Source organism: Poromitra crassiceps (genome assembly GCF_964638095.1).
Source record: "Poromitra crassiceps genome assembly, chromosome: 11".
Classification (NCBI taxonomy): Eukaryota; Metazoa; Chordata; class Actinopteri; order Beryciformes; family Melamphaidae; genus Poromitra; species Poromitra crassiceps.
Genome location: NC_139643.1, coordinates 24,434,992 through 24,460,021, shown reverse-complemented (window position 1 = coordinate 24,460,021; position 25,030 = coordinate 24,434,992). Strand labels below are relative to the sequence as shown.

General features: G+C 43.6%; 3 protein-coding genes across 3 annotated transcripts; 2 read left to right on the top strand and 1 right to left on the bottom strand.

The window, feature by feature from the left end:
- Positions 1-410: 410 nt before the first annotated feature.
- On the bottom strand, positions 411-5,373 carry cks1b (CDC28 protein kinase regulatory subunit 1B). Its single transcript, XM_083646515.1, has 4 exons — positions 5,261-5,373; positions 4,980-5,047; positions 4,621-4,748; positions 411-1,247 (listed from the first exon to the last, which is right to left on the bottom strand). The coding sequence occupies exons 2-4, from the start codon at positions 5,036-5,038 to the stop codon at positions 1,201-1,203; spliced, it is 234 nt and encodes a 77-aa protein (XP_083502641.1). The 5' UTR covers positions 5,039-5,047; positions 5,261-5,373; the 3' UTR covers positions 411-1,200.
- A 1,085-nt stretch (positions 5,374-6,458) lies between these two features.
- pbxip1a (pre-B-cell leukemia homeobox interacting protein 1a) lies at positions 6,459-21,444 on the top strand. Its single transcript, XM_083646480.1, has 10 exons — positions 6,459-6,546; positions 7,337-7,451; positions 8,212-8,302; positions 8,557-8,624; positions 9,003-9,741; positions 14,202-14,450; positions 17,171-17,214; positions 17,439-17,534; positions 17,724-17,898; positions 18,088-21,444. Exons 2-10 carry the CDS (start codon positions 7,380-7,382, stop codon positions 19,140-19,142), a joined length of 2,589 nt encoding a protein of 862 aa, XP_083502606.1. The 5' UTR covers positions 6,459-6,546; positions 7,337-7,379; the 3' UTR covers positions 19,143-21,444.
- Positions 21,445-23,364: 1,920 nt separating this feature from the next.
- s100a11 (S100 calcium binding protein A11) lies at positions 23,365-24,751 on the top strand. Its single transcript, XM_083646513.1, has 3 exons — positions 23,365-23,397; positions 23,530-23,688; positions 24,384-24,751. The coding sequence occupies exons 2-3, from the start codon at positions 23,560-23,562 to the stop codon at positions 24,516-24,518; spliced, it is 264 nt and encodes an 87-aa protein (XP_083502639.1). The 5' UTR covers positions 23,365-23,397; positions 23,530-23,559; the 3' UTR covers positions 24,519-24,751.
- The last annotated feature ends 279 nt before the right edge of the window (positions 24,752-25,030 follow it).

Sequence of the window (25,030 nt, the reverse complement as noted above, 5' to 3'; positions counted from 1 at the left end):
AAACTGCCACACTGACAGCGTTTTGTTCCCACTAGAGCCCTCCATGCTAAAGGTGTATGTACACCTGGTACTGCAGTGCAAGGTATATTCCATAAAACGTGTACACGGTGGTAAGCAGGTATAGAACAGTTAAAAACCCTATAATGGTCTATATATACACATGATAGTATATACTCATGGTAATCTAAATGTTATTTTATAAGGTGTGGGTGTTAAGCAGCATCATGTTTTTGCAGCTCGTCATGGAGTACATTAATCTGTTAATTAGCAATAGGACAGTGGCTTCTATCACAGACTGTCACACACTCCAGTTTTTGCTCTGGTTTATATGCCAAGTGCGCCTTGTGAATACCGGTATGTACAGTTATGAGCCTCAAATACTGCTGAAAAACACCACAAATCGAAACATAAAAGTTTGAACATTTATTTCGGTTTCATTTCGTGTATAAGATCTATAAATATCGAGCAGCTCATCATGACTCCCAACAGAAAAGATTGAGTGTTTTAAAACTAAGACAAACCTATTGGAATACACTCTTAATGGAACTGGTCTCAAAAGTGGGGGCATCCCATGCCATGATGCAGGTTTCCATGCCCACGGTCAAATTAGATGCCATGAATGATACAGGTCATTTAAACTGAGCAGCGACGTGTCACAACAAAAGACCGCAGGAGTCAAAATTTGACTATTTTATCCGGCTTGTGTTGTGACCAGGAGCATGATGGCACAGAATACAGCGGGTTAAGATATACAATGTTTCAACAGGTTTCTCGCCCCAGATGTTTTCACAATTGTTCTAATAAAAAAGAAAAGATGGAATATCCAGACAGACGGAGAAGAAGTTTAACACGAAAAAGGACAGTGTAAGCGAGCGCATTTGAACGTTGCTGGCAGATGGCACGTCACAGTCAACGCATGCACAAAAAGTCTTTTCCCTAAGAGAAGCGCGATCATTTTTTTTCTCCTTCCAAATGTACTCCCGCTTTCAACAGCTCTGTTCTCCTTATTGGGTTAGTCCTCCAGGTCCAAGATGATCAGCCCGGCCGTGGAGCTTTTGCATAATGGCTTACAAGTCATCCTCCACTCAAAGAGCTTGTCAATCTGTAGATGAGAGCATCGTCCCTACGTTAGATGATGAGGTGATCTATGGAATGCATCAGCAGGACTGATCTTCTCAGGACCCAGAGTCTCCCGTCAGCTCACTTCGAGGCAGGCAGAGGGCGCCGGAAAAGCAGGATGTGTGGCTCTGTGGAGGGGAAACAAAAACACAATGTGTATGAGGGCTAAATTAAAACAGCAGTGGGTGCATGATATTATATAGTCATCAAAGTATTCATCATCAAAGTATCACATTATTTTTGCGTTTTGATTTATATAATATAAATCAAAACGCAAATGTGATACTTTGATTTCTTATAGGGAAATTGACTAGTCTCCTGGCTCCCATCTGTCCCTTTTTTCTTGAATGGAGGGTGTGGACAGGGTCTGGACTCCTGCTGTCCCTATGCGTATGGCCATTAAATCTGTCAAAAGGGTTCAGTTCCAGCCAAGTAACCAGATACACAGCAAATCTGTACCACCTCTTAACCGTTTCAACGTCATATCAGACGTCCGCTAGCATCGTTTGTAAACGGGCTTTGTGCCTTTCATCTTTGGCCTGAAAACAATGACTCAAGATGTAGGCGGGTGCAGGCAGTAACTGCATTGGCTATCTATTCCAAGTAAACATGACCTCTCATTTAACGCTGAGTCATATTATAACAAATACTTTGGGTTGTTTTCTTTTTCTGCTGGTGGTCAGATCAAGAGCATTTAGTACCGAGATGTTTCCTTGGCAATTCTAAAATTCAGACAAAACTGAAACAGTCGACTAATCGACGTACGCTGTAGAACTCCTATCATAATATTACTCTGCATTATAATGTTCCAATCTTGACATTTGTAATTGTGTGGAACTTTCTGTCCAATGTACTTTAAAGCAGTGCTTCCCAATTGGTGAGTCGGGACCCAAAAGTGGGTCGCAGCCCTTGCGCTGGCGTCCGCGGCCAACATTACTGTCTTTCAGAGGCTGTAGTGTAGCGGGCTCATTTTTAAAGCCAGAGTGAAGATACTGGTACCATATGAAACGGGTCGCGACTTAATGACTAAGGAAAATGTGGGTGGTGACTCGTGAGGCTAGAGACCAGTTGAGAACCACTGCTTTACAAGGAGCAAAACCAACACTGTGCTTGCAGCAGCTCTCACATACTGTATATCTAAACACTCAATCCACTGTTTCATGCACTGCTCCAAATATCGTTCATGAAGAGCAGTGGTGATTTTATTTTTTTTATTTTATTTTAAGTCACTGGGGCACTGCCAGTCAAAACATGACATCATTGCCCAAGTTTTAACCAATGTAAGCCGAATAGATTTGGGTTACTTTGGTAAAAAGTACAACTTGGGCAACTACGTCCTGAGACACCAAGGATGGCAATGGATATTTCCTGTTCTGAAACACAAATATTTTCCAGTCTCCAGCTTGTGCACGTCGTTTAGGCCTGTTTTTTTTAATAGTTGAGTAGCTAATGATATCATTTATTGACTGGCAGTGCCCACTGCCCAGTCAGTGACTTAAAATTAAAAATTAAAATTAAAGGGGAAAAAAATGCCACAACACACCTCTTCATGAATGATATTTGGACCAGTGCATGAAACAGTGGATTGAGTGTTTGATCATGCCTGGCACAGAGCTAACCTGACGCTGCCAGATGGACGGTATAGCTCCACATAGGTTTCACTAAACCAGTCGATCTGGGAATGAAGTCACCAGACCCGCTGACGGAGGCGGGCACTTTTTCCAAGCTACTTGGCAGGTGATTGGATGACCCATCTGTCTATCACCGCTGGTGGGTGTTAACTTCAACCAATCAGATCGCTGAAGGTGCCTGTGGATGATCTCCGTGGTATTCATTGATTGAGTCCTCACGGTCGTAAAGTCACCTTCGAAGCATTTAGTTAGATTATAACAAACTAGTTGTGTGGCTTAGCCTTCCCAAATGTTGAGGGTCATTTTTTTAGAATTTAATACATAGAATTGGGAACGTTACATTCAATTTCATTCAGACTGCCTGTCACTTCCGCGGCGGCAGCCATGTTGACCAGTGAAAAGAACTAGAAAGACCATGTACCCACTACTTGCCCAGACGAGCCAGAGCCCGCCTACGGCCGCCGCTGATTCGTCGGGCCGGCATGGCTCGACCAATCATCTTAACTGCCTGTGCGGGTCCAGACCGTCACGGAGAACCAAATGAAATGTGAGTTCACGTGACGGGCGGTTTACCAGGCTAGCACAGAGCTGCTCTGTGATCACAACAAGCTCAATGTAAAGGGGACAAGGAAATAGGAATATCCATAAGATTCAATGATTACAACTCAGTCAGGAAACGGCTGATGTTGATTTCTAACAAGACGCCTCTTTTTATTCAATTTTTAATGGTTAGATGTTACAAAGCTTGTGGGAGAGACCGAGCTAAACGATCCACCAAGTCAAGATTATTACTATTATTTATTTTGGAGAACAAACTGTTGGAACCTCAGCACCCAGCAACAATGGAGGCACAGATTTTAGTTAGTTTGGAAAGTAGCTGCCTGGCTGGCTGTTGTCTGTCAAACTGTGGGACACCTGATTAACTATGCATAATGTGTACTACTGTCATCCAATCACAGCATTCATTGAAACCTGGGAGTAGGTGACATCATTTTCACGGGGAAGCAGATTGGAATTCTAAATTTAATTCTGATGATATTGATAATATGTTTCTCAAAGGGCGTCACATTTCCAGAATGCTGACAGTTATAATGATTTGGTGAACTTTTGATTAAGGGGGACTACCGAGAAATGCAGTCATCATTGCATTGGATCATCTAGAATCTAGATTCTATTCTAGATAGATTGCTACTGGGGCACCGACCAATCAACTAAATATGAACAAACAATGGCATTAAATCTTTTGTGGCTGATGGCTGATTTAATTATGGAATAGAGTACATGCACTTAGTTAGGGCTGCAAGGATTATTTTCAGAAAATGATGAAAAATGTTGATCACTTTTTTGCCTCAAAGCCCAAGATGATGTCCTCAAATGTTTGTTTTGTCCACCCCAACCCAAAGATAATCAGTTTACCGAGTAAAGAAACAAGAAAATATTCACATTTAAGAAGCTAGAATGAGAGAAGTTTAGTATTTTGTTGTCTTACATATTAGTCTAAACGATTATAAAAAATTGTTGGCTTTTAATTTTCGGTCAATTGACTAATCGATTTATCAACTAATGGTTGCAGCTCTACATAGTATAACCTAACCATTATATTGGCTGTTATACCCCTTGTTGTCTTTTTAACATGTTTGTATTGTTATTGTTTCCACAATACAGTCTATTTTATGCACTGTTCTGAAAGGCGTCTCCAAATAAAATGTATTATTATTATTACAGTATCATGTTCACAGGGCTCCACTATAAGACATACACCTAACATAGGTCTCCGTTGGGCTTTTCCAGTTTAAATAAACCATTTTGCCAACTGCTGGCCAATACATAACGCCTGACCTAGAAACACCAGTGTCAGAGAGCTACCTACCTGGCTGGTGGATCATGTAATGCACCCATCCTTGGCTCTGCTGGACACCCAGGTTCCTCCACTCAGTCTCTGACATCAGATGGGTCTTTGGCACACGCTTGGCAATGTCCTTGGGCAGCATAACATGTCTAAAGATACAGAGGGAAATTCAAGGATGAATGGATGGCACTGAGTAGGCTAAATAAGGCAGCATTTATCTCCACAGAAGCTATCTTGTCACATGTTGTCAGCTATCATGTCACATGTTGTAACGTTATGCAACAAGCTGTTGTGGAGAGGAATATTGTCTGTGATGCCACCTCGCACTGTTTGATAAGAGTTCAGTGAACATTTCGGATAAAACACAAGACATTGCCTACCTGTACTCGTACTTTTCATCGTCATATTTATCAGAGTAGTAGATCTGTTTCTGAGACATGATGAAAACCTGTTGGGAACAGCTAAATGTTAATTGACAACCAAGGCGGATTAAATGCTTGTCTGGGGAAAACTTTGTAGATTTCAGCAAAGTGGAAGCGGCTAGCTACTAAGCTAACATTAGCTAAGGCACTGTGTGAGTTACAATGTGGCTAGCTAGTTAACACCAAACTCCTTCATTACGTTTGTGTTGCTGCGCGAGGAGTTGTACTACTTAACTGACCTTATATGAATGTTGGGATATCCGTACGGGTATTAGTTAGTGAAGTATTAATCCAGTTTTAAGCCCTGCGGTGGCGTGTTTGCTTCCTCTTTGTTTCCCTCTCGAATGTGACTGAGCGCCCGCCTTTCACCGTTCAAAAAGCCCTTGCCACTTCCCATTGGTCGATAACTCGAGTCGCAGGAAATTGACGTAACCTCCATTCGGCCTCCTCATTGGTCAACAAAGTAGCAACAAAAAGGGTATAGGACGAATCAGCGTGACGTCACTGCCACCCAAAAATGCGTAACCTCGCGGCAGTTAACTAGTATGAGTTGTGCCGGGTGCCCATGGGGTTGTGCCAAACAAACGTTAATATCTCAAAAAGTGTACATCACATCGCTTATATTTTTGACATTCTGAGTGAGAGCAGAAGAAGAGTTCTAGGAGAGTCTAGAATTGCTCCGGTTACAATCCATACATGACATTCATGTGTCATTATGTAACGAATGATGATCAACATGATGTTTTGATTATATTATCAGATACAAAGTATCCATTCAACACTGTGCTCAAACACACAGTGAAAAGTGGTCAACTATGACCTCCCGTTTATAATAATAATAATAATAATAATAATAATAATAATAAGGAAATAGCCATATACTGCAAATAACCAAATCTGTAAAGAACTGTCAATGTTATTTTCAGATCAGTTATTATATGTACTGTATTGCCGTTCACTGTAATCAGATTGCTCTCCTTTTTATGCAAGTGTCTATCACAGACAATAGATTTAATCTTGGGCTCTAATAATAGAAGAGTAGAGGGGCAGATGATGAAATGAATGGCCAGTGTCGAGCAATAAGGCACAAGGGGCTGTCCACATCACTGGCAAGTCCCAGACAAATATAGCTCTGCAGACGTGTCAGTGTACAGCTGGTCGCGGCAGGCTCTCCGCCCAGTATATATGCAGCCTACATGCGTGCATCTTCAGTGTTATGTTCACCCATGAAGCCATTGAAAAAAGGTCACCATCACCTGCCACTTTCACCTGCGACCGTCAATCAAGCTGAGATATGCGTGGTTTTCCTGACACGACACTTAAATCTAATTGGCTGAGGTTCTGTTCGGGGCAGCAGCAAAGTAGCCTCTGCTGAAATCCCATTGGAGGAGACGCGGCTCGGTTGGTGTGACGCAGCCTGGAATTCCCAAAGTTCCCAACTTCACTGTGGGAGAGCGTTGTGTGTATTCTTAAAGACGTATTGAAGAAACAAAACAACGAGACCATTGAGGTGTCCGCAAGCGAGGTAAATAAACAAAATAATCACATTTGTTTTGAATTAGCTGCAGTCGAACAGTTCAAACGTGCTTACACGACACCGGGGTGGGGGGCGGTGCGAGAACGCGGAAGAGTGGGAGTGTGGGAATATTGAGCTACCATCCTTTGTTTACCATCATGAGTGGACCTTGATTCTGTTGCTATTACAACAATCACAGCTCTTTAATTTTGGTTTACAGAGGTGCATGTCTGACATTTAGCCCTTACAGTGGGGTCGATACGTGAGTATAAATCTTTCTGTCTGACTCTGATCGTGTCTGGGTGAATGGACTGCTGTCTGGGTTTGACCATTTTTGGTCATTTAAGTGCCACACCGATTCAGTGGTAGCTCTGAATGAGTGGTTTGACTATATAGCACTGAGGATGGATATTATCAAGACAGATTTGCTTCTAACTGGGAAGCCTTTGTTCCAGTACGCTGCAGTATGGGTGCCCCACCACGCCGTTATATAACTTGTGACAACAGCAACTGGTCTGTGCACAACAGCTTCAGCTTCATAGTTTCCACATACTAAGACAACTGTTTACACATGCATCATCCAATTGTTGTCGAAAATATGTTGTTCGTAATTTTGGGAAAGATTATTTGCATGCTTAGTGCTCATTCGTGCTATCTATCAGCCTAGTCATGCCAGCGTCACCCAAATTACAGTTAGGTTAATGTTGAATAGCTAGACAAGACTGTTAACTCCCCCACAAAGCATGTGCAAAGGCCTGTTCGTTCAATGAAGGGATGTTCTTTCTGTCGTCGTCTGCAGAAATCAAGGCTGAATCTGTCCCGTGCTGAGCCTGCAGGGGGCGATGTCTGACCACAGCAACAGCACAGGCAGCAGTGGCTCCTCCACCAACAGCTGGACTCTCCTCTCCCCCGAGGTAAAACAACACAGCCCAAGACACCCGGCCTGAAGCCTTGTAAACCTAGATAATTTCTGTCCAAATATATTTTTCCAAGATTACATAGATTATATTAACATTTGCAAGGAGCCAGGCAGTAACTAGTGCAAGGGTCAAAGTCACAGTTACCGGACAAAAGATGTAGAGGGGGTTAACATTTTTGAGGTGGTTGGTTGGTTGGCTCAGCAGGTAATCCAGGTTTAATTTAAATCAGGTGAGTCATAACTGCAACCTTGCGCTAAACGCATTTAAATTATGGTGAATTTTTGCAGAGTAGCGACCACTTTTCATGACTTGTCGAATACTGCTGTTTCTAGTTTGGATGCAGAATGTGTGGCTTTATTTTACATATTGTGCTGTAGTGTCGAGGGTTTTCACCATAACAGTGTACACTGAAAGTACAAAATATTAGGGAAGCTTCCACTGATGAGGGGAATCCAGGTAAAAACCATTATCCCTTATTGCATCCCCTCATTAAATCTATACCAATCACAAAGGAGGAGATGTAGATCAAGTTAGGGAAGGTGATTGTCCGCAAGGGGCCGCAACTTTTGGCTTGGGTATCTGTATGCAAGCATCGATGTAAGAGTGTGTGTGTCATTTGTGCATGTGCACATTTGTGAAGTGTGATGTAAATGTCAAGGGGAATGAGGGGCAAAAAAAAGAGTTGCCTTGAGCGTTAAGGTGCCGGGCGTAGCTGCTAGTGAACCTGATCTCCGTGGGTCTCTCTGCCCCACAGGAGGCTGCTGTTGAGAATGTGGGCCCAGTGGACGACGGCACCGAGAGCCTGGGGGACGTCCCCAGTCTTTCGGAATCGGAGGAAGTGGCAGGTAGGCTACTGAGACGCAAAGAGTACGGCAGCATTAGAAACCAAAACCACTGTGTTTAGGCTTATTATGTTCAGGATCATGAACATAATATATAGAGCAGCTACAACTCCCAACATCTGCCTGAAAAGTGTATGAGATGGATATATACATGTGTACAACGATCGATGGCTCTGCTTTTAAAACCCGCACTGCGGTTTCCGAGTTGTAGTTTTGATCAACGGTTTGACTTTGACATTTTGTGGATGTTACTGCAGGGGGCGCTGCCGAGCTGAAGCCAAGTGAGATTCCAATAGAAACGATCCTGTCAGAGGAGGGACACCAGGTCGGTACATGATGGATTACACTATAATCCAGTCAAAGCTATAATTATCCACACCCTTCTGTTGTTGTTGTTGTTGTTGTTACCATGGTAATAAAGCACCATTAAACAATGTTGTTATTGAAGGAAAAAGTCACTGTGAATCACTTTAATACTGTTAAAAACTGCTATTGGTGATGTACATAGTATTTCTGGGTCCATTTTGTTGCTTTGTGGTGTATATATATATTTTTTCTTCTTATTCCAGCACAGCTACAATGGAGTTTTATTTATTTCTAGTTGTGTCAGGATATGAATGTCCTTATTTCTAGGTGTGTCAGGAGACTTTTATTAATGTCCTTATTTCTAGTTGTGTCAGGATATGAATGTCCTTATTTCCAGGTGTGCCAGGAGACTTCTCCGGAGGCCAGCGAGGGTCCCGTCCCCTCCAGTCCGACCCGGTCGAGCCCACTTCCGCCCAGCCCCTTCGACCTCCCAGACCCCGACGCGGAGAGTCAGCCTCCAGTCATCCACGACATTGTAACGAGCTCCCCCAGTGACAACGAGCACCTCGGCGCCACACCGTTTGTCACCAACCTCGACTTGGGGGCTCCACTCGACATTCCCGTCCCTGAACTCCCTCTGGCTGAGCTCGAGCCTGAACCGAGCCCTGCCCCTCCCATCCGCGAGGTCCCCATCTCTGCGGAACCAGAACTTGACTGGCCTCTTCCTGAGGGACCCGCTGTGGAGAGTCCTGTTCTCGCTGCCCAACCAGAACTTGACTGGCCTCTTCCCGAGGGACCCGCTGTGGAGAGTCCTGTTCTCGCTGCCCAACCAGAACTTGACTGGCCTCTTCCTGAGGGACCCGCTGTGGAGAGTCCTGTTCTCGCTGTCCAACCAGAACCAGAGGTTAGCCTCGCCATAGAGACCCTCACAGCCATCCCCTTTCACGTTGAAGACGACATCGCCCCCTCCCAGGAGAGTCCCCAACCTCCAAGCCCAGCGCCAGAAAGCCCCATCCGTGACAGTCCTCAGCCAGACACTGTTGGTTCAGCCGAGGCAGTGGAGGAGCCGTTTGTGGAGCAGGAGGAGGAGGAGGAGGAAGAAACAGAGCTGCTGCCTGAGAAAGAGAATGAAGAAGGTATGGGATTATTCAACGGGAATATTTAGGATTTAGGATGATATATGATATTTCAAGGAGTGCAACTACTTTAGAGGGAGATCCTTTTTTTTGGAGAGGAAGACACAGGAAGCATTTTCTAATGGATGACCTGGTAGTCCAGCCACACTGATTTGGGTCATTTTAAAGGAAATTAAAATTCTGTCATCACTCATCATCATCTACTTACCCTCATGTCACAGGTGAAATGTGTCCTATAACACACAGGTCCTATAACAGTCCTGTTAGTCCTGTGTTAGTCCTATAACACACAGGTCCTATAACAGTCCTGTTAGTCCTGTGTTAGTCCTATAACACACAGGTCCTATAACAGTCCTGTTAGTCCTGTGTTAGTCCTATAACACACCGGTCCTATAACAGTCCTGTTAGTCCTATAACACACAGGTCCTATAACAGTCATGTTAGTCCTGTGTAGGTCCTATAGCAGTCCTGTTAGTCCTGTGTTAGTCCTATAACACACAGGTCCTATAACAGTCCTGTTAGTCCTGTGTTAGTCCTATAACACACCGGTCCTATAGCAGTCCTGTTAGTCCTGTGTTAGTCCTATAACACACCGGTCCTATAGCAGTCCTGTTAGTCCTGTGTTAGTCCTATAACACACAGGTCCTATAACAGTCCTGTTAGTCCTGTGTTAGTCCTATAACACACCGGTCCTATAGCAGTCCTGTTAGTCCTGTGTTAGTCCTATAACACACAGGTCCTATAACAGTCATGTTAGTCCTATAACACACAGGTCCTATAGCAGTCCTGTTAGTCCTGTGTTAGTCCTATAACACACCGGTCCTATAACAGTCCTGTTAGTCCTGTGTTAGTCCTATAACACACAGGTCCTATAACAGTCATGTTAGTCCTGTGTTAGTCCTATAACACAGGTCCTATAACAGTCATGTTAGTCCTATAACACACAGGTCCTATAGCAGTCCTGTTAGTCCTGTGTTAGTCCTATAACACACAGGTCCTATAACAGTCCTGTTAGTCCTGTGTTAGTCCTATAACACACAGGTCCTATAACAGTCCTGTTAGTCCTGTGTTAGTCCTATAACACACAGGTCCTATAACAGTCCTGTTAGTCCTGTGTTAGTCCTATAACACACAGGTCCTATAACAGTCCTGTTAGTCCTGTGTAGGTCCTATAACAGTCATGTTAGTCCTGTGTTAGTCCTATAACACACCGGTCCTATAACAGTCCTGTTAGTCCTGTGTTAGTCCTATAACACACAGGTCCTATAACAGTCCTGTTAGTCCTGTGTAGGTCCTATAACAGTCATGTTAGTCCTGTGTTAGTCCTATAACACACAGGTCCTATAACAGTCCTGTTAGTCCTGTGTTAGTCCTATAACATACAGGTCCTATAACATTCCTGTTAGTCCTGTGTTAGTCCTATAACACACCGGTCCTATAACAGTCCTGTTAGTCCTGTGTTAGTCCTATAACACACAGGTCCTATAACAGTCCTGTTAGTCCTGTGTTAGTCCTATAACACACAGGTCCTGTAGCAGTCCTGTTAGTCCTGTGTTAGTTCTATAACACACCGGTCCTATAACAGTCCTGTTAGTCCTGTGTTAGTCCTATAACACACAGGTCCTATAACAGTCCTGTTAGTCCTGTGTAGGTCCTATAACAGTCATGTTAGTCCTGTGTTAGTCCTATAACACACAGGTCCTATAACAGTCCTGTTAGTCCTGTGTTAGTCCTATAACACACAGGTCCTATAACATTCCTGTTAGTCCTGTGTTAGTCCTATAACACACCGGTCCTATAACAGTCATGTTAGTCCTGTGTTAGTCCTATAACATAGGTCCTATAACAGTCATGTTAGTCCTATAACACACAGGTCATATAGCAGTCCTGTTAGTCCTGTGTTAGTCCTATAACACACAGGTCCTATAACAGTCCTGTTAGTCCTGTGTTAGCCCTATAACACACAGGTCCTATAACTAGTACTACTACTAATACTTTTTTTTAACTTTATTGTATGATTTCACTTTTTTTTTTACATGGATTTACATTGACTTTTTATACTTGTAGCGTTCTTACAATATTTACATTTTTTTATGTGAGGGGGGGGGGGAGAAGACAATAATATACATCCATGACAATGATAATAAAAATAACAATACTATAATAAAGAAAGGGGGGGTATATACTTACACACACACACGCACACCCACACACACATATTACATACACACTTCCGCACACAGAAAATGCACATATACACACACATGCGTGCACACGCACACATACATGCCTATGAACTCTTCAGAAACTCTTCGGGATGAATCCTTCATTGTTCAGTAGCCTGTACTACGAAGCTAGTTTAATGCCTTATCCGAGTAAGTTTGAGTTTAAACCTGGTTTAGCCGTACTACAAAGCAAGTTAACTTTCAATCACCATGGCAACTGACGCTGCAAAGCTAACCTGGTCGCGACCAGGTTAGCTTCAGAGGATAAGATCAAAATCCATGACAGACCCATATAATCGGCTCTCTGGAGTCACTCACCGTTCATATAAGATCGCCATATGAAAAATAGATTGCAGTCAACTGAGAATATAACAAGAAAAACATTTGTGGCTCTGTAGGCTACATAATTAAATTAAGCCTACTTACCACTTTATGTCTTAACAGCTCAACTATGCGTGGAGAAATATGATCACTATTAATCACCGCAGCGCATATCATAGGCTAAACGGAGCCTCAAATGGAGTGAGGGTGATATTCTCCTACATGCCAGAAAAGCCTATACATATAATATAGATGGGATAAATATGGGATAGCCCCAATACTAAATATGCAGGCTTCTTGCATGTTTCAGCTGGAACTGTGTCCTGTAGGCTGTATGCCAATATATGAGCAAAAATAGGCTAGTTTTTATCAATGAAAAGTATGCCCGCATCGTCTCAATTCAGTCCAGCAGTTTTCTCTTTTATATTAGGATATCATTATTATAGCCTATATATGAATTATTCGATCAGTGCAACCACACACACATAATGAGTGATAGAGATCATTATTCATTGAGCATGCTTTCTAAATCTATGGTCTAAATAGGCTTACAGATTGTGGAAATTTATAGACTGAGATTACACATTTAATGTACATTTACACTCGCACAAAGCTGTAGGAGACAGAAATCGCTGATCAAAGTAAATCAAATGACTGATGTGAATACAAGCGGCAGCTTTAGACAGTCCTTCCCCCAACTATATCCAACGCGGATTTTCATTCTGCCATAGGTTACATTAAATATCCGCTAAAATCTCTGATCCCACTGTGGCTGCGCTTTTTCATTCAATGAGGAAATGGGTGTGGAAATGGGTGTGGGCGTGGATCAACTCAGCTGTTCATAATGTGATTGGCTAGCACACCTCTTTCGCGTGGACGCGCGCCTGTGCACGAGCGAAAAACGTGCGCGTGCACAGGCAGATCCCAGGTCCACTTACACAGTAGAAAACCAGCGTCGTAGTATCAGTTAACTAGATAGCTTTGATCCTGTTCAGTCAAACCAGATCAAAGGGACTTATCGCGGATCTGTTAAACTAGCTTCGTAGTACAGGCTCCAGGTGTGTTCCATATACTTAATCCATTTATTCCATCATTTCAATTTTGATTTGAAATTGATTTTGATTTTGGATTCTGTAAGTTATTCTTTCCATTTCTAGCCTACATTTGGAGCATTATTCAGCCCCTTCCTGACAGGCTAGCATGAACTGGTTGGCATCAGTGTATGATGACAATAGAACAAAAGAGTTGTAATTATTATAACAATTCCTGAGGCTCATCTGGAAAACGCCTGATCACCCCTGCTCTTTCAGTTAAGACAGCAGCTCCCTGCCTGCCTGAGGTGTTTTATAGACCCTTTCGTAATTAGTGCAGGTTGAGAGAAGCAGAACATGAGAGAACCCTCTGGTGGAAGAATTGGTGAACATATTTATTATCTGCAGTGCATGCTGGGAACTGAGATATGATTCATTTGTGTGATGAGGAGGCGGAGCCATACACCCCGTTGAGAAAATGAGGAAAAACCCCCATGCATGAAATGACTGCTGCTGTAATTTAGAGAGAAAATGCCGTCCGTTTCCACTGGCTTTTTGCCCAGCGTTTTATTTTCATACTGTTCACAAGATTCGCGTTTTCTGTTTCTGTATTCACCAAGGTTTTTGGTATTTTGTGTTGGATAGACTGGCCAGTAGATGATTCGTTGAGTACGCATATCGGAAACCTCTTTTGGTGGATATGGAAAGGTCCAGTTCCGGAGGTTTTGCAGCAAAATAACTCGAGATGATGATTTGTTTTGGTGGATCATTATCATCATTATCATTCCTTTCATTATACAAATGCATTATTAAGCTGAATTACACTTTGCTATATATATTCTTTTCATTTACAAGAAAAAAATTTCTCTTCTCATATTTCTAGCTCCCTTAGAGCCATCCAGTAGTTTTGACGTTGGCGGCACAAGCAGCGATGACGATGGACTGAGGAGGAGGAACGTGTCGTCCTTCGAGGCACCAAGACCACGCACATCAGATGAAGAAGAAGAAGAAGAGGAAGAGGAGGCGGAGTTCAGGCTGGCAGAGAACAAGGAGGAAAAACGTGGCTTCTCTGTGAACAAGTGCATTGTGGGTGCTCTGGTCCTGCTCTGCTTAGGTTCCCTCTTCTTTTCAGGTGAGTTCTGCATGCTACTAACCAAATCTTCCTCAAATTCCACTTCTGGTTTTCACGTCTGCTCACGGTAATGCAATACATGTTTTTCATTCAGTAAGATTAAAATCATGATATCTCAACCATCAAAGGCCTTCATCAGCCTATTATATTGCTTATTCCATATTTTCTTTACAGTAGATGTGCATGTCAAAGATTTCCTTCCAAATATATATTTTGCCTGTGCCTAACGCATATAATCATTTAGAAAACAGCAAACACACTCACCTTAAAAGCTGTTGTATTTGGTTGACAGCTGTCCATCACTTTGTGGTATAAAATATTGCCAAGCAATTATAACAATCTACTGTACATTTCCTTATTCTATAATGTTATTATGACTAATAATGATTATTTTCATGACCAATTAATCTATTGATTTTCCTTTTCAATTAATCGATTAATGACCTATCCTGTAAAATTGAAAACAATAATGACAAATGCCCATCACAAGTTGATAAATTACAAAAATTATTAATTGACTAGTGCAGTGCCCGTTCCCCCATGCACCACCCCGTGGGCGCTCCCCCCTGCACACACACTGCACTCTGTCAGGTCCCCCTAAGCGCAAGTTTGAAGTCGATCCAACAAACGGTTCTCGAGATATGCGAAGAAAGTACATACAAACAGTCCTGGAATAAGTCCAAATTGCACTGCACTGTGTCGAATTCCCATCAGCGCACTCTCCAAAGTTGAAGTCGATCGGACGAACGGTTCTCAAGATAAACCACTTTTTGTGTTGCCAGTAGGTGGCGCTGTGCCGAATTGCACAACATTCTGCACTGTTCTATGTCAGGTTCCCAGCAGCACACTCTCCAAGTTTGAAGTCGATTAGATGAATGGCTATGGAGATAAAGCGCTTTTTGTGTTGCCAGTAGGTGGCGCAATGCCAAATTGCACGGAATTCAGCTCCCTGCACTCCCTTGAGTCCCCCTAAGCGCACTCCCCAAAGTTGAAGTCGATCGGACGAACGGTTCTTGAGATAAACAGCATTTTTTATGTTGCCAGTAGGTGGCGCTATGCCGAATTGCACGAAAACAGTGCACTGCACTGCACAATAGGGCACACTCCCAACCCTACTTACACAGGATGGGGGTTCCCGGAAGTGGCGTGGCCCTAGAGCAGTGATACTCAACTTGTGGCCAGGGGGCCAGATGCGGCCCGCGACAGGGTGCAGAGTGGCCCCCCAACCATTTCCTAATAATTTCACGTTAGTTTTCATTGTGAATTAGAATCTAATTCACAATAATAACTAATGTGAAATAAAGTTTGGCTGAGCTCCAGTTAAATTGTCAAATACCGCCGTCTGCTCGCTACCCAGGCACTTATGTATGTACTTAACCTAACTAACTTAACCTAACTAACTATCCGGTGTGCACAACATTGTCAGACTAAATTCCGGCTGTCACCCCAAAAAACTACAGTCCACTACAGAAAAATGTATATTATTGTTTGTTTATTAGCTGGCCCCTGGCCTCCTATCATTTCACAAAAGTGGCCCCCGGGCAAAGCAAGTTGAGTATCCCTGCCCTAGAGGATATTATTTCTGAATGCGTGACTCATTATAGCCTACCATTATAGCCACATAAAAAACTGAGCTCTACTGATTATTTCCCCTTGATTGTATTCATGACAGACTTGTAAATGCATATTTGGACAGGCACATACATAGGAGGAGATTTCTTCACCCTCTGCTCTTAATTGGAACCTGGGGAGGGATGCTGCCCACCCTAAACACAGGGTCGTTCCTCTGTTTACTCTCTCAGTAGGTGTCAACGGCTCTAATTAAAGCTGGGGCTTACGGATCGAAGGAGCAGAACTGAAGACAAATATTCAAATATCGAACGTGTTTCGCGTCCGAATCGCATGGAAACAGGGCACCGCACTCCGCCGGGTCGCCATCAGCGCACCCCCCGAGTTTCAAGTCGATCCGACCAACGGTTCTCGAGTTACGCGAAGGACAGACAGAGAGACAGAGAGAGACATAGACGCTCCCGCAATTATAGTATAGATGATCAAAATTATAATCAATAAATTTTCTGACAATCTCCTAATCGACTAATCGTTTCAGCACTAAATGGTGGATAGTTGTGAATGATATAAGCACCTCGGCATTTCTCAGTTGTAGAAGTATGCGTCGAGGTTTCGTTGACTGAGCTGTACTATATCAACAGGTGTCTTCTCTGGCCTGGATAATGGTAGGTCCAGTGCTAAAGACTAGATAGTAACTTGAGCTTCTGCGCTGGCTGGATAACCCCCAATAGCTTGGCCAAGCACTAATCTGCTCTGACTCTTCATGCACTGGCAGCAGAAAAGGGCCAGCAATATAACATGCTTTGCGTTTCGTAGTATAACGCTCTCATGATTGTTTGGCAAGAAGTATAGGACATTTAAGCGCGCCCAAGTTGAGGATATCATAACCCGGATTTTTTTGGGGGGCAAACGGTATAATACTGAACATATTTCTGGAATGAATACACACTCTGTCTAGCCAAATAATGTCTCAATAGTGCACACATAGGGAGGCCAGAGCTCATAACAAGTGATGTGTTTCACAACAACAGCATCCTTTGGTGTTGTAAGAAGGACGGTCAGGTCAGGTGTGTAGTAATAAAAGTGTCAGATGTGTTCTAAGTGTTGTAAGACGGATATGAGAGATATGCTGTTGTTTTCTCTTCTGACAGATGATTTGGACTCGTCTGAACTGAGTGACGGGGAGCAAAACCAGGTCTGTCACAATCTCTGACATGACGTCATCTCTTCTTTCTTTCTTTCAGTGTTATGTGCTGCACACTGTCTACTCCACATATGTAAAGAAATGCTTTCCCCATATTAAATGCCTAAAGACAATGAATAAAGATAAATAAATAAAATAATATGATTATTTAAAATGATGGCTCATTGGCATTTTCCTATTATTCATTTTCCAATGGTTTTGAATCCGTTGAACAGGACTGGCTCAGTGGTGATCCACAGGATATCAAAGAGCTATTGGATAAACTGACACAGGAAAACCAACAAATCTCTCAACTCGAAGCAGACCTACAGGTCAGTCTGCAAATCACGCTGTTCTCGGGGATTGTTTGCACGCTATCTTCATGGTTTTTAATAGTCTCTACAATGCCAAAGATGGCACATTTTCAGTCGACCGTGTTACCGTCTGTGCTGCAATACCTGAATCTCAGCCATCTGTAAAGCAATTTGTCTATTTTCTTTTCTTTTTTTCCTCGGTCGCAGAAAGAAGAACTCGACTTGGCACTGAAGGTAGCGGCAGCAAAGGGCGATCAAAAGGGTAAAGCAGACATGGAACAAGAAAATGCAAAGATTAAAGAGGAGCTGGCATCTCTGCCTGGCCAGAGGGACGAGCTACAGACTCTGAGGGCGAGGGTGACTGAACTCACCCAGCTCACAGGTGTGTGGCAATCATGGAGTGAATGGATTCATTTATTGTTGACTAAAGTCTGCGCCCGTCGATATTGCTTAGTTTGAACATACGGGTTCTGTGTTATACAGCGATTCCTCTGAGCGATAACCTTCTGACTTTTCCTATGTCATTTACTATCAAAGCCTTTACAAGGTTGATGTGATGCTTCTTCCACAGCTAATCAGAATAAGCCCACGACTACGTCAACCTCGGACCCTCCCCCTGGTGGCAAACGCGGGGAGAGCAGGCAGAACTCGGCTGGGCGTGCGGAGAGGAAGGACACCAGAGAGGGAGGCAAGGTGAAGGAAGAACTCCAGAGGCAGAAGGTTCTTTTGGAGGAGAGCAGGAAGAGGCTGGAAGGGATGAAGAGAGATGGAGGCGGCAGGAAGGGTGTCCGGGATAGCCTGCAGGAGATCCAGAAGAGGCTCTCCGAGCAGGTCGAGAGGATGGGCACGAGGAAGCCGCGGGAGTCCAAGTCGGCCGCGAACAGAGGCAAAGACAACGGACGGGACTACTGGAAGAAAGAGGAGAAGAAGGAGCGGAGAGGCGAGAAAGACTGGAAGCAGAGCAAAGATGGAGGATGGAAGGACAAAGAGGAGAGGAGAGAGAAGGACTGGAAGTCACAGAAGCAGAACTCCCACAAAGACGCGTGGAGGAAACACCAGGACGAGTGGGAGAGGAAGAAGGACGAGCGCCGGGTGGACAGAGAGGAGAGGAGGAAGGAGAAACATTGGCACAGCCAGAAACACACCAAGCACTCCCACAACCACCACCACCACCATCAACACCATCACCCCCAGCCGCAGGCCCACCCCCAACCCCGCCAGGACAACCACAACGACTTCTGGAGACATCAGGAGGAGAAGCTCCGACGTAATGTCCGCCCCAAGGCGGGCTGCGGCAGTGTGGAGGACTGCGCCGGCAAGGAGGGGCTCTACCCGGTGGAGCTGTCCGAATTCGAGGAGCTGCTGGAGGGCTACCTGAGCAAGCTCGAAGGATCCGCGTCCGGGAGCAAGGACCTGATCAGGAAGCTGACCGCGAGCTTCTTCGAAGATGGTGTTTTCATCCACGACAGGGTTCTCTTCGGCGACTTTGCCGAAGACGTGGCGGACATCCTGGAGGACATGGCGGACGTTTTGGAGGACGAGGGGCAGGCGGACAACGACGCCCTGGAGGAAGAGATGGAGGAGTTTGAGCGAGAGGCCCTGTGGAAGTTTGCCGCCACTGCCTGAGCAAGAGACAAAGAGGGGAAAGGAGCAAAATAGAAACCCCCAAGACACAGCAAGACACAGCACAAGTGGTGGTTCCATAGGACATGTCTTGCTCTAAAGAGCTGTAATCGTAGTAGAAAACGCTTCTGGTACAGAGTGGTTGTGCCTCTCGTAAACGTGTCCCTCCAAGTCTTTAATTATACATAAGCTAGAGTTGTAGGCTACTCGTCATTTGGGACTTAGGCGTTGGTGCCTACCTCTGTCAGGTCATGTCTCCCAATGCAAAGTCCTACAGTAACGTGTTGCGTGGATTTGCCTCTGATATTATAGTATAGTATTTTCTCAGCACCTATCGCATGTTGCAGTTCATCATGTCAATTCAAACTAATAATGTTCAGATCACAAAGAGTAGCAGAAACAGGGTAAACGGAGTAAACAAGGCCTCACTCAAATAGTATTTGCAAATAATTACGTTTTAAAACCCTCTTGGTGTACTGCAGTACAGTGCAGTGGAGTTTACTGCATCATTCACATAGTATCGGGTAGATTGCCAAACACAGATATTGCATATTTAATTGACTTGTAAATACTTAATTACCAACCCTCTGCTCCTCCAAGCAGGTTAAAACAAATGCTAAGATTATTTGCCGATACCACTTGCCCCGGGAGTGGTGTAACTCAAATCCAGCAGGATCTGATCCCAGATCTGTCAGCGATAAGACTCAGATCAGGTCAAACCAGTTCTGTGTCAGTAGCTCTTTATTAGATTAGGGCAAACACACTGAGTGCTGTTTGAGAGCCCTCAGCGTTTGGTTTCTCGTTTTTTTACTGGCATTTCAACCCTATGACTCCCAACTGTCAGCTGACAGCTGAAAATGTGCGGAAACAACCAGGAAATGGTCTGACACGTTCAGGTCGATACAGTTTAAAAAAGAAACGGGACAAACTTGATAGCCATAGTTGAATTGATGACCGCTAAACCACTTTGGCACTTTGTCGCACACATTTACATTTACCCTAGCAGAATTATTTTCCTCACTTCTCACTACAAGTTTGTTTTCTAGACCACTACTTCTTGGTAATATTGTCTTGTAATGTAGCCATGGGGACCTCCAACACCTGAGATACATTACTGGGTGTCCCAGAACATTCAGAGCATTACGTAGAGTTTAGTGAGCTACAGCAATCTCGCTCTTGAACCAAACAGTGCTTCATCGAACGGATTTTGTGTAAACACTTAAATGAGATCCACTACCAAATCATATTGTTTTTCATTGTTTTCTCACTGTCTAAGCAGGTTGATTCCATAAGCTACTAAACGCTCTGGGTAACCCGGGCCCATCACAGTGTCATATAGAGTGACATGCAATTTGGTTCTAGAGAGCTAAATAATGAATCCCAGAGGGGGACATTTGGGAAGCTGCTGCATTTTATTTTTTATTTAATTTTCATTTTAATTTAATTTTTCATTTTCATTTTTGTTTACGTTTTATTTATTTGTAGTTTTTGAGTTGAATGAGCCAGGCTAAAGATAAAAGAAGAAAAGCAGAAATATTAACAGTATGTTGCCATATTGCTTTCCAATGCTTGGCACTCTGAGGCAGAGTCATTGCTTTTTTTTTGTTTTCAAAATGATCATCATACATGAAGCTTTATTAGGTGGATGTGAAGTTTAAAGCATCCGATTTTGATTGTTGGTTGATATATTTCAGTGATTTTAAGCTTTTTCTTCTTTTTTGTCCTGTTTACTACACTGCAACTTTTTTCTTTTCTTTTAATAAGGAGAACCACAAGCTGCGCATGCCCCAGGCCATATACATTGAATGTGAAACGGTTGAAGTTATTAGTTCTTTTGGTTTTCAAACGCTTTTTTGCCAGCTACTGCTTATGTGCCTTTGTTATTAGAATATCCTAAATTGGAGAAAAACGTTGTTTAAAGGAAAGTTGAATCATTGATTTGATGCACGCTTAAAACACACACGACTTGCAATTTTACTGCTATTTTCAGGGCGGAGATTGAATGTAAAAGGGTTTACAGATATAGTGTTGAACTGATTTTTGTTCAACTTTGTCCTCTCTGCTGTATGTACAGAAGAACAACTGTGGGTTTATATATAGGCCAAAAGTTTAATCAAGATTTTAGATTTTATTTTTATTTTATTTTTCTGAGACAACAGAAGGGCTCACTCTGCTTACTGATTATTTAGGAACTGTCTCAGATGTGCATGTAATTGGACAAATTGATCAATTTGGTCTTTCTTATTTTTCCCCATCATCAGTCACGTCCTCTCTTAGCAAGTCAGTGTTAAGTTCAATAAAGTTTTCGCCATTAACAATGTGAACATTGCTATCTTTATCCAAAAGTATCAAACTGATTGATTCGTGCAATGCAATGCCAGGTTTTCTACTGCTGGTTTTGTTGTTGCTGGTCTGATTCCACTTAGAAACAATATTGTACACCGATTTAGAATCCATCAAATCTGAAGTATGATCAGAACGTGTTTTTTGTGCTGAATGCTTCGCAACGATACCCAGCCTTACTTTCCATGAATGACTTGTGGTCTGCAGAGGTTCTCAAATGTTTTTCAGCAAAGGGCCCCTTATAAGATAGAAAATATACCGGGGCCCCCCTCATTCTGATTTGTGATTTTGGGCTAAAGCTTAATTGTTTCCACGGTAATGTGCTTGACTTTTAAATTGATAGGTTTGTTAGATTAGAATGTAATCAATGAACCATTTTAGATTTAAAGCATAAGATATTTCCGTTGAACTGTGAAGCTTTTGCAACAACAACAAAGTTTTTATTTTTATTTTTCTGGAAACTTTTCGCGAACCCCCTTGCAAAGTGCCACGGGACCCCTGGGGGTCCCCGGACCTCCATTTGAGAACCACTAATGTGTTTGACTCCTCCCTCCCTCTCTGGAAGGAAGTGGAAGTGTTGGCATGACAGGCATCCGTTGTTATAGCCGTGATGCCAAAGTAAGTAACATATTTCAGTAGTGATGAAACGCTGTGAGCAGGAGTTGACACATTCACAGATAGGAATCCACAAACAGCACGTTCCTGCCAAGTGAACTAACCAGTGTGGCAGTCGAGTCGATTCGGGCCTGACCGCATGCTAATGGGCAGGAATGTCAGTCATGACTGGTACCAGTCTGACGCAGAGAGCATGTCATCATTCCTTACATTCTACAGACAAAGTGAGTCACCAGAAGGATCATAGCCCAAACATTTCAGTATGGTGGCAGAGAGATGTATGTCTTTACTCTGTTTAACCTTTATTTTGCCTGGCAGGTCCCCTTGTAGGGTTGGGTATCATTTGGATTTGAACGATTCTGATTCTGCTTATCGAATCCGGTTCATTTGCAATTCTTTGAGGGATTGGGGTCAAAACAGGTCACATCACGTTTATTTCACAGAGAGATTTTTTTTAAACCAATGCAGAAGTTCTATTGGGTCATATTAATATTATAATATTGCTTGATGTTTATTATGAACTTTTGTAAAAATCAACAGTTTATAATGTTGTGCGTACAATTCTAAAATTAACACTTTAAGTAGCGGTTCGTGTCCACTTATGTTCGGGTGGGAACTTGGATTTCAAGTATGTTCAGCATGCAAAATTTGTTTAAGAATCAATAAGCAGAATCGAATTTGATTCCTTTTCGATTCCTTTGGAGCTTCGATTCCTTTGGAATCGGAATTTTGAAACCGGGTTCTGGATGCCCAACGCTATCCCCTTGAGATGTAGGATAGGACGACTTTCACAAGGGACGTCACATCGGGTCAAGGCAGGTTAAAGGGTTAGATCATTTTGGTAGTTATTGAAATGACTGCCATGTGCCGATGTCTCATGACAGATCAGGAGGAGTAGAAACATCTCAAACAGAAGTACACACGACGAGGCAGTATTTTCTGCCTTATTATTTGAGGCGTGTTGTGTATAAACGGATTTTCTGCTTATCCTGCTTGATTCAGTCACTTGATTAGAGTGGCCTTTGTAGGACAAAATGCCTGTGTGTGTGTGTGTGTGTGTGTGTGTGTGTGCGTGCGTGCGTGTCTGTCTGTGTCTGTGTGTATGTGTGTGTACCTGTGTGTGATGGAAGTTGGCCTGAGATAAGCATCCTCTGCTGGATGGGGGAGCAGAGGGTATCTGAGTGTTTTCCGCTGATGTCTGCATCCATGAAAGGAGATGGAGAGGATATAAGGACAGGTGAGCTGTAGAGTGGAGAGACAAGGTTCTTGGTATCTGCTCAAACGGCACCAAACGCAACAGGTGAGACGCCGCCGGGCCTCCACGCTCCGTTACTGTGCACTGCCCATTCTACGATTCACGTGTAAACGTTTGTGTGGAAGACGGATGTTGGTGTCTTTAGCTGTTCTTCTCTTCTCCTCGTTTTGTTTCCAGGCAGCGTCTCTACACTCGACACAAGTCACGATGGAAGACGCCATCAACACCCTGGTCTCTCAGTTCAAGACGTACGCTGGGAAGGATGGATCCTCCAGCACCCTGAGCAAGGAGGAGTTCCACAGCCTGGTGAACTCTCAGCTACCTAACCTTGTCAAGGTAAATCCCACAACTTGATTTTATTTATCCTCTTCTACAGCTGATGTCTATCTTCAGATACTCCTTTTATTTATCCTCTTCTACAGCTGATTTCTATCTTCAGATATCCAGTGGTTTACCTAAGATATGACTGCAGTCATGGATATAGATTGCGGAACGGGCCAACCGGGCACAGGCCCAGGGGTTCCAATGCTCGGGCCCTGAGCCCAGAGCCTGATATATGATGCCGTCACTAACTTGACCTAATAACCTCAGCATTTGTTTTGTTGGCTTGAAAGTGTGTTAAGATTCAGGTCATATTGTGCAATTTGCCTCTGTGTACTTGTGCCTCAGGGCCTTTGTAGGTATCCGTGTCCAGGGGCCCTTTGTCTCATAATAACCTGCCTCTGGCTGCAGGGTGATTCCAGACATAATCCCTGGGTGGATTCACACTCCACGTGGTTCCTGTGGGGCTTTTTTTGTGGCAGTTCTAACAGCACCGTTATCTATCGTTATCCATCCAAACTGTTCAAGGACTTCATGAAGTGTGAACTTATTATTTGTTGGGGGCTGTATGTATCTCAGTTGTATTTAGTACTATATTCAGCCATTAGATGGCAGGGCAGTCCGGTCTTGCAGAGCAGTGTGTGTGTGGTTGGACACCAGGGTGGGCTTGTGCATATCACTCTGGTCTCTTCTCTGTGATTGCCCCGCAGAACACCAGCGACCCCGCAGCCATCGACCAGCTCATGGGCTCCCTGGATGAGAACAACGACGGGGAGCTGACGTTCCTCGAGTTCTGGCAGCTGATTGGGAAACTGGCGAGCAAGCAGGGGGGTTTCACTCAGTAGATCTCTCTGCCTCCAAGCAGGGGGGGTTTCACTCAGTAGATCTCTCTGCCTCCACTCTCACTTGTGGCTTTTTTACAGATTGTGCAACACCAGCCCACTGAATGAAGCTCTCCAACTCCAACCTCCGCAGGCATTTTATTTCTTTAATCTGTCAGTGCCACATGTGTTACTCTTTAGTTAACCATCCGTTGAATGCAGCAAACTTGGAATTAAAGTCCCCCCATTGTCTTGAAGCCTTTGTGTCCTGTCGTTCATTGACTACATTATATGACGTCCAGCGAGCAACATTTGAGCGGGGAGCGTATTGTATAGCTGTGGTTTAACGGCACAATTGACTCGTAATCCTATATGCATTACTGCTCCCACAACTACACCATCCAGACCATATCTTGTTCCATAGGGCTTCATAATGCCTCAACAAAGCTGCCTGTCCAGGCGTTAAGCTGCAGTAATGCCAAGGTATAGCCTGGTCCTCACTGTCAGTGAGGTCTGAGAGGAGTATATGTAATGGG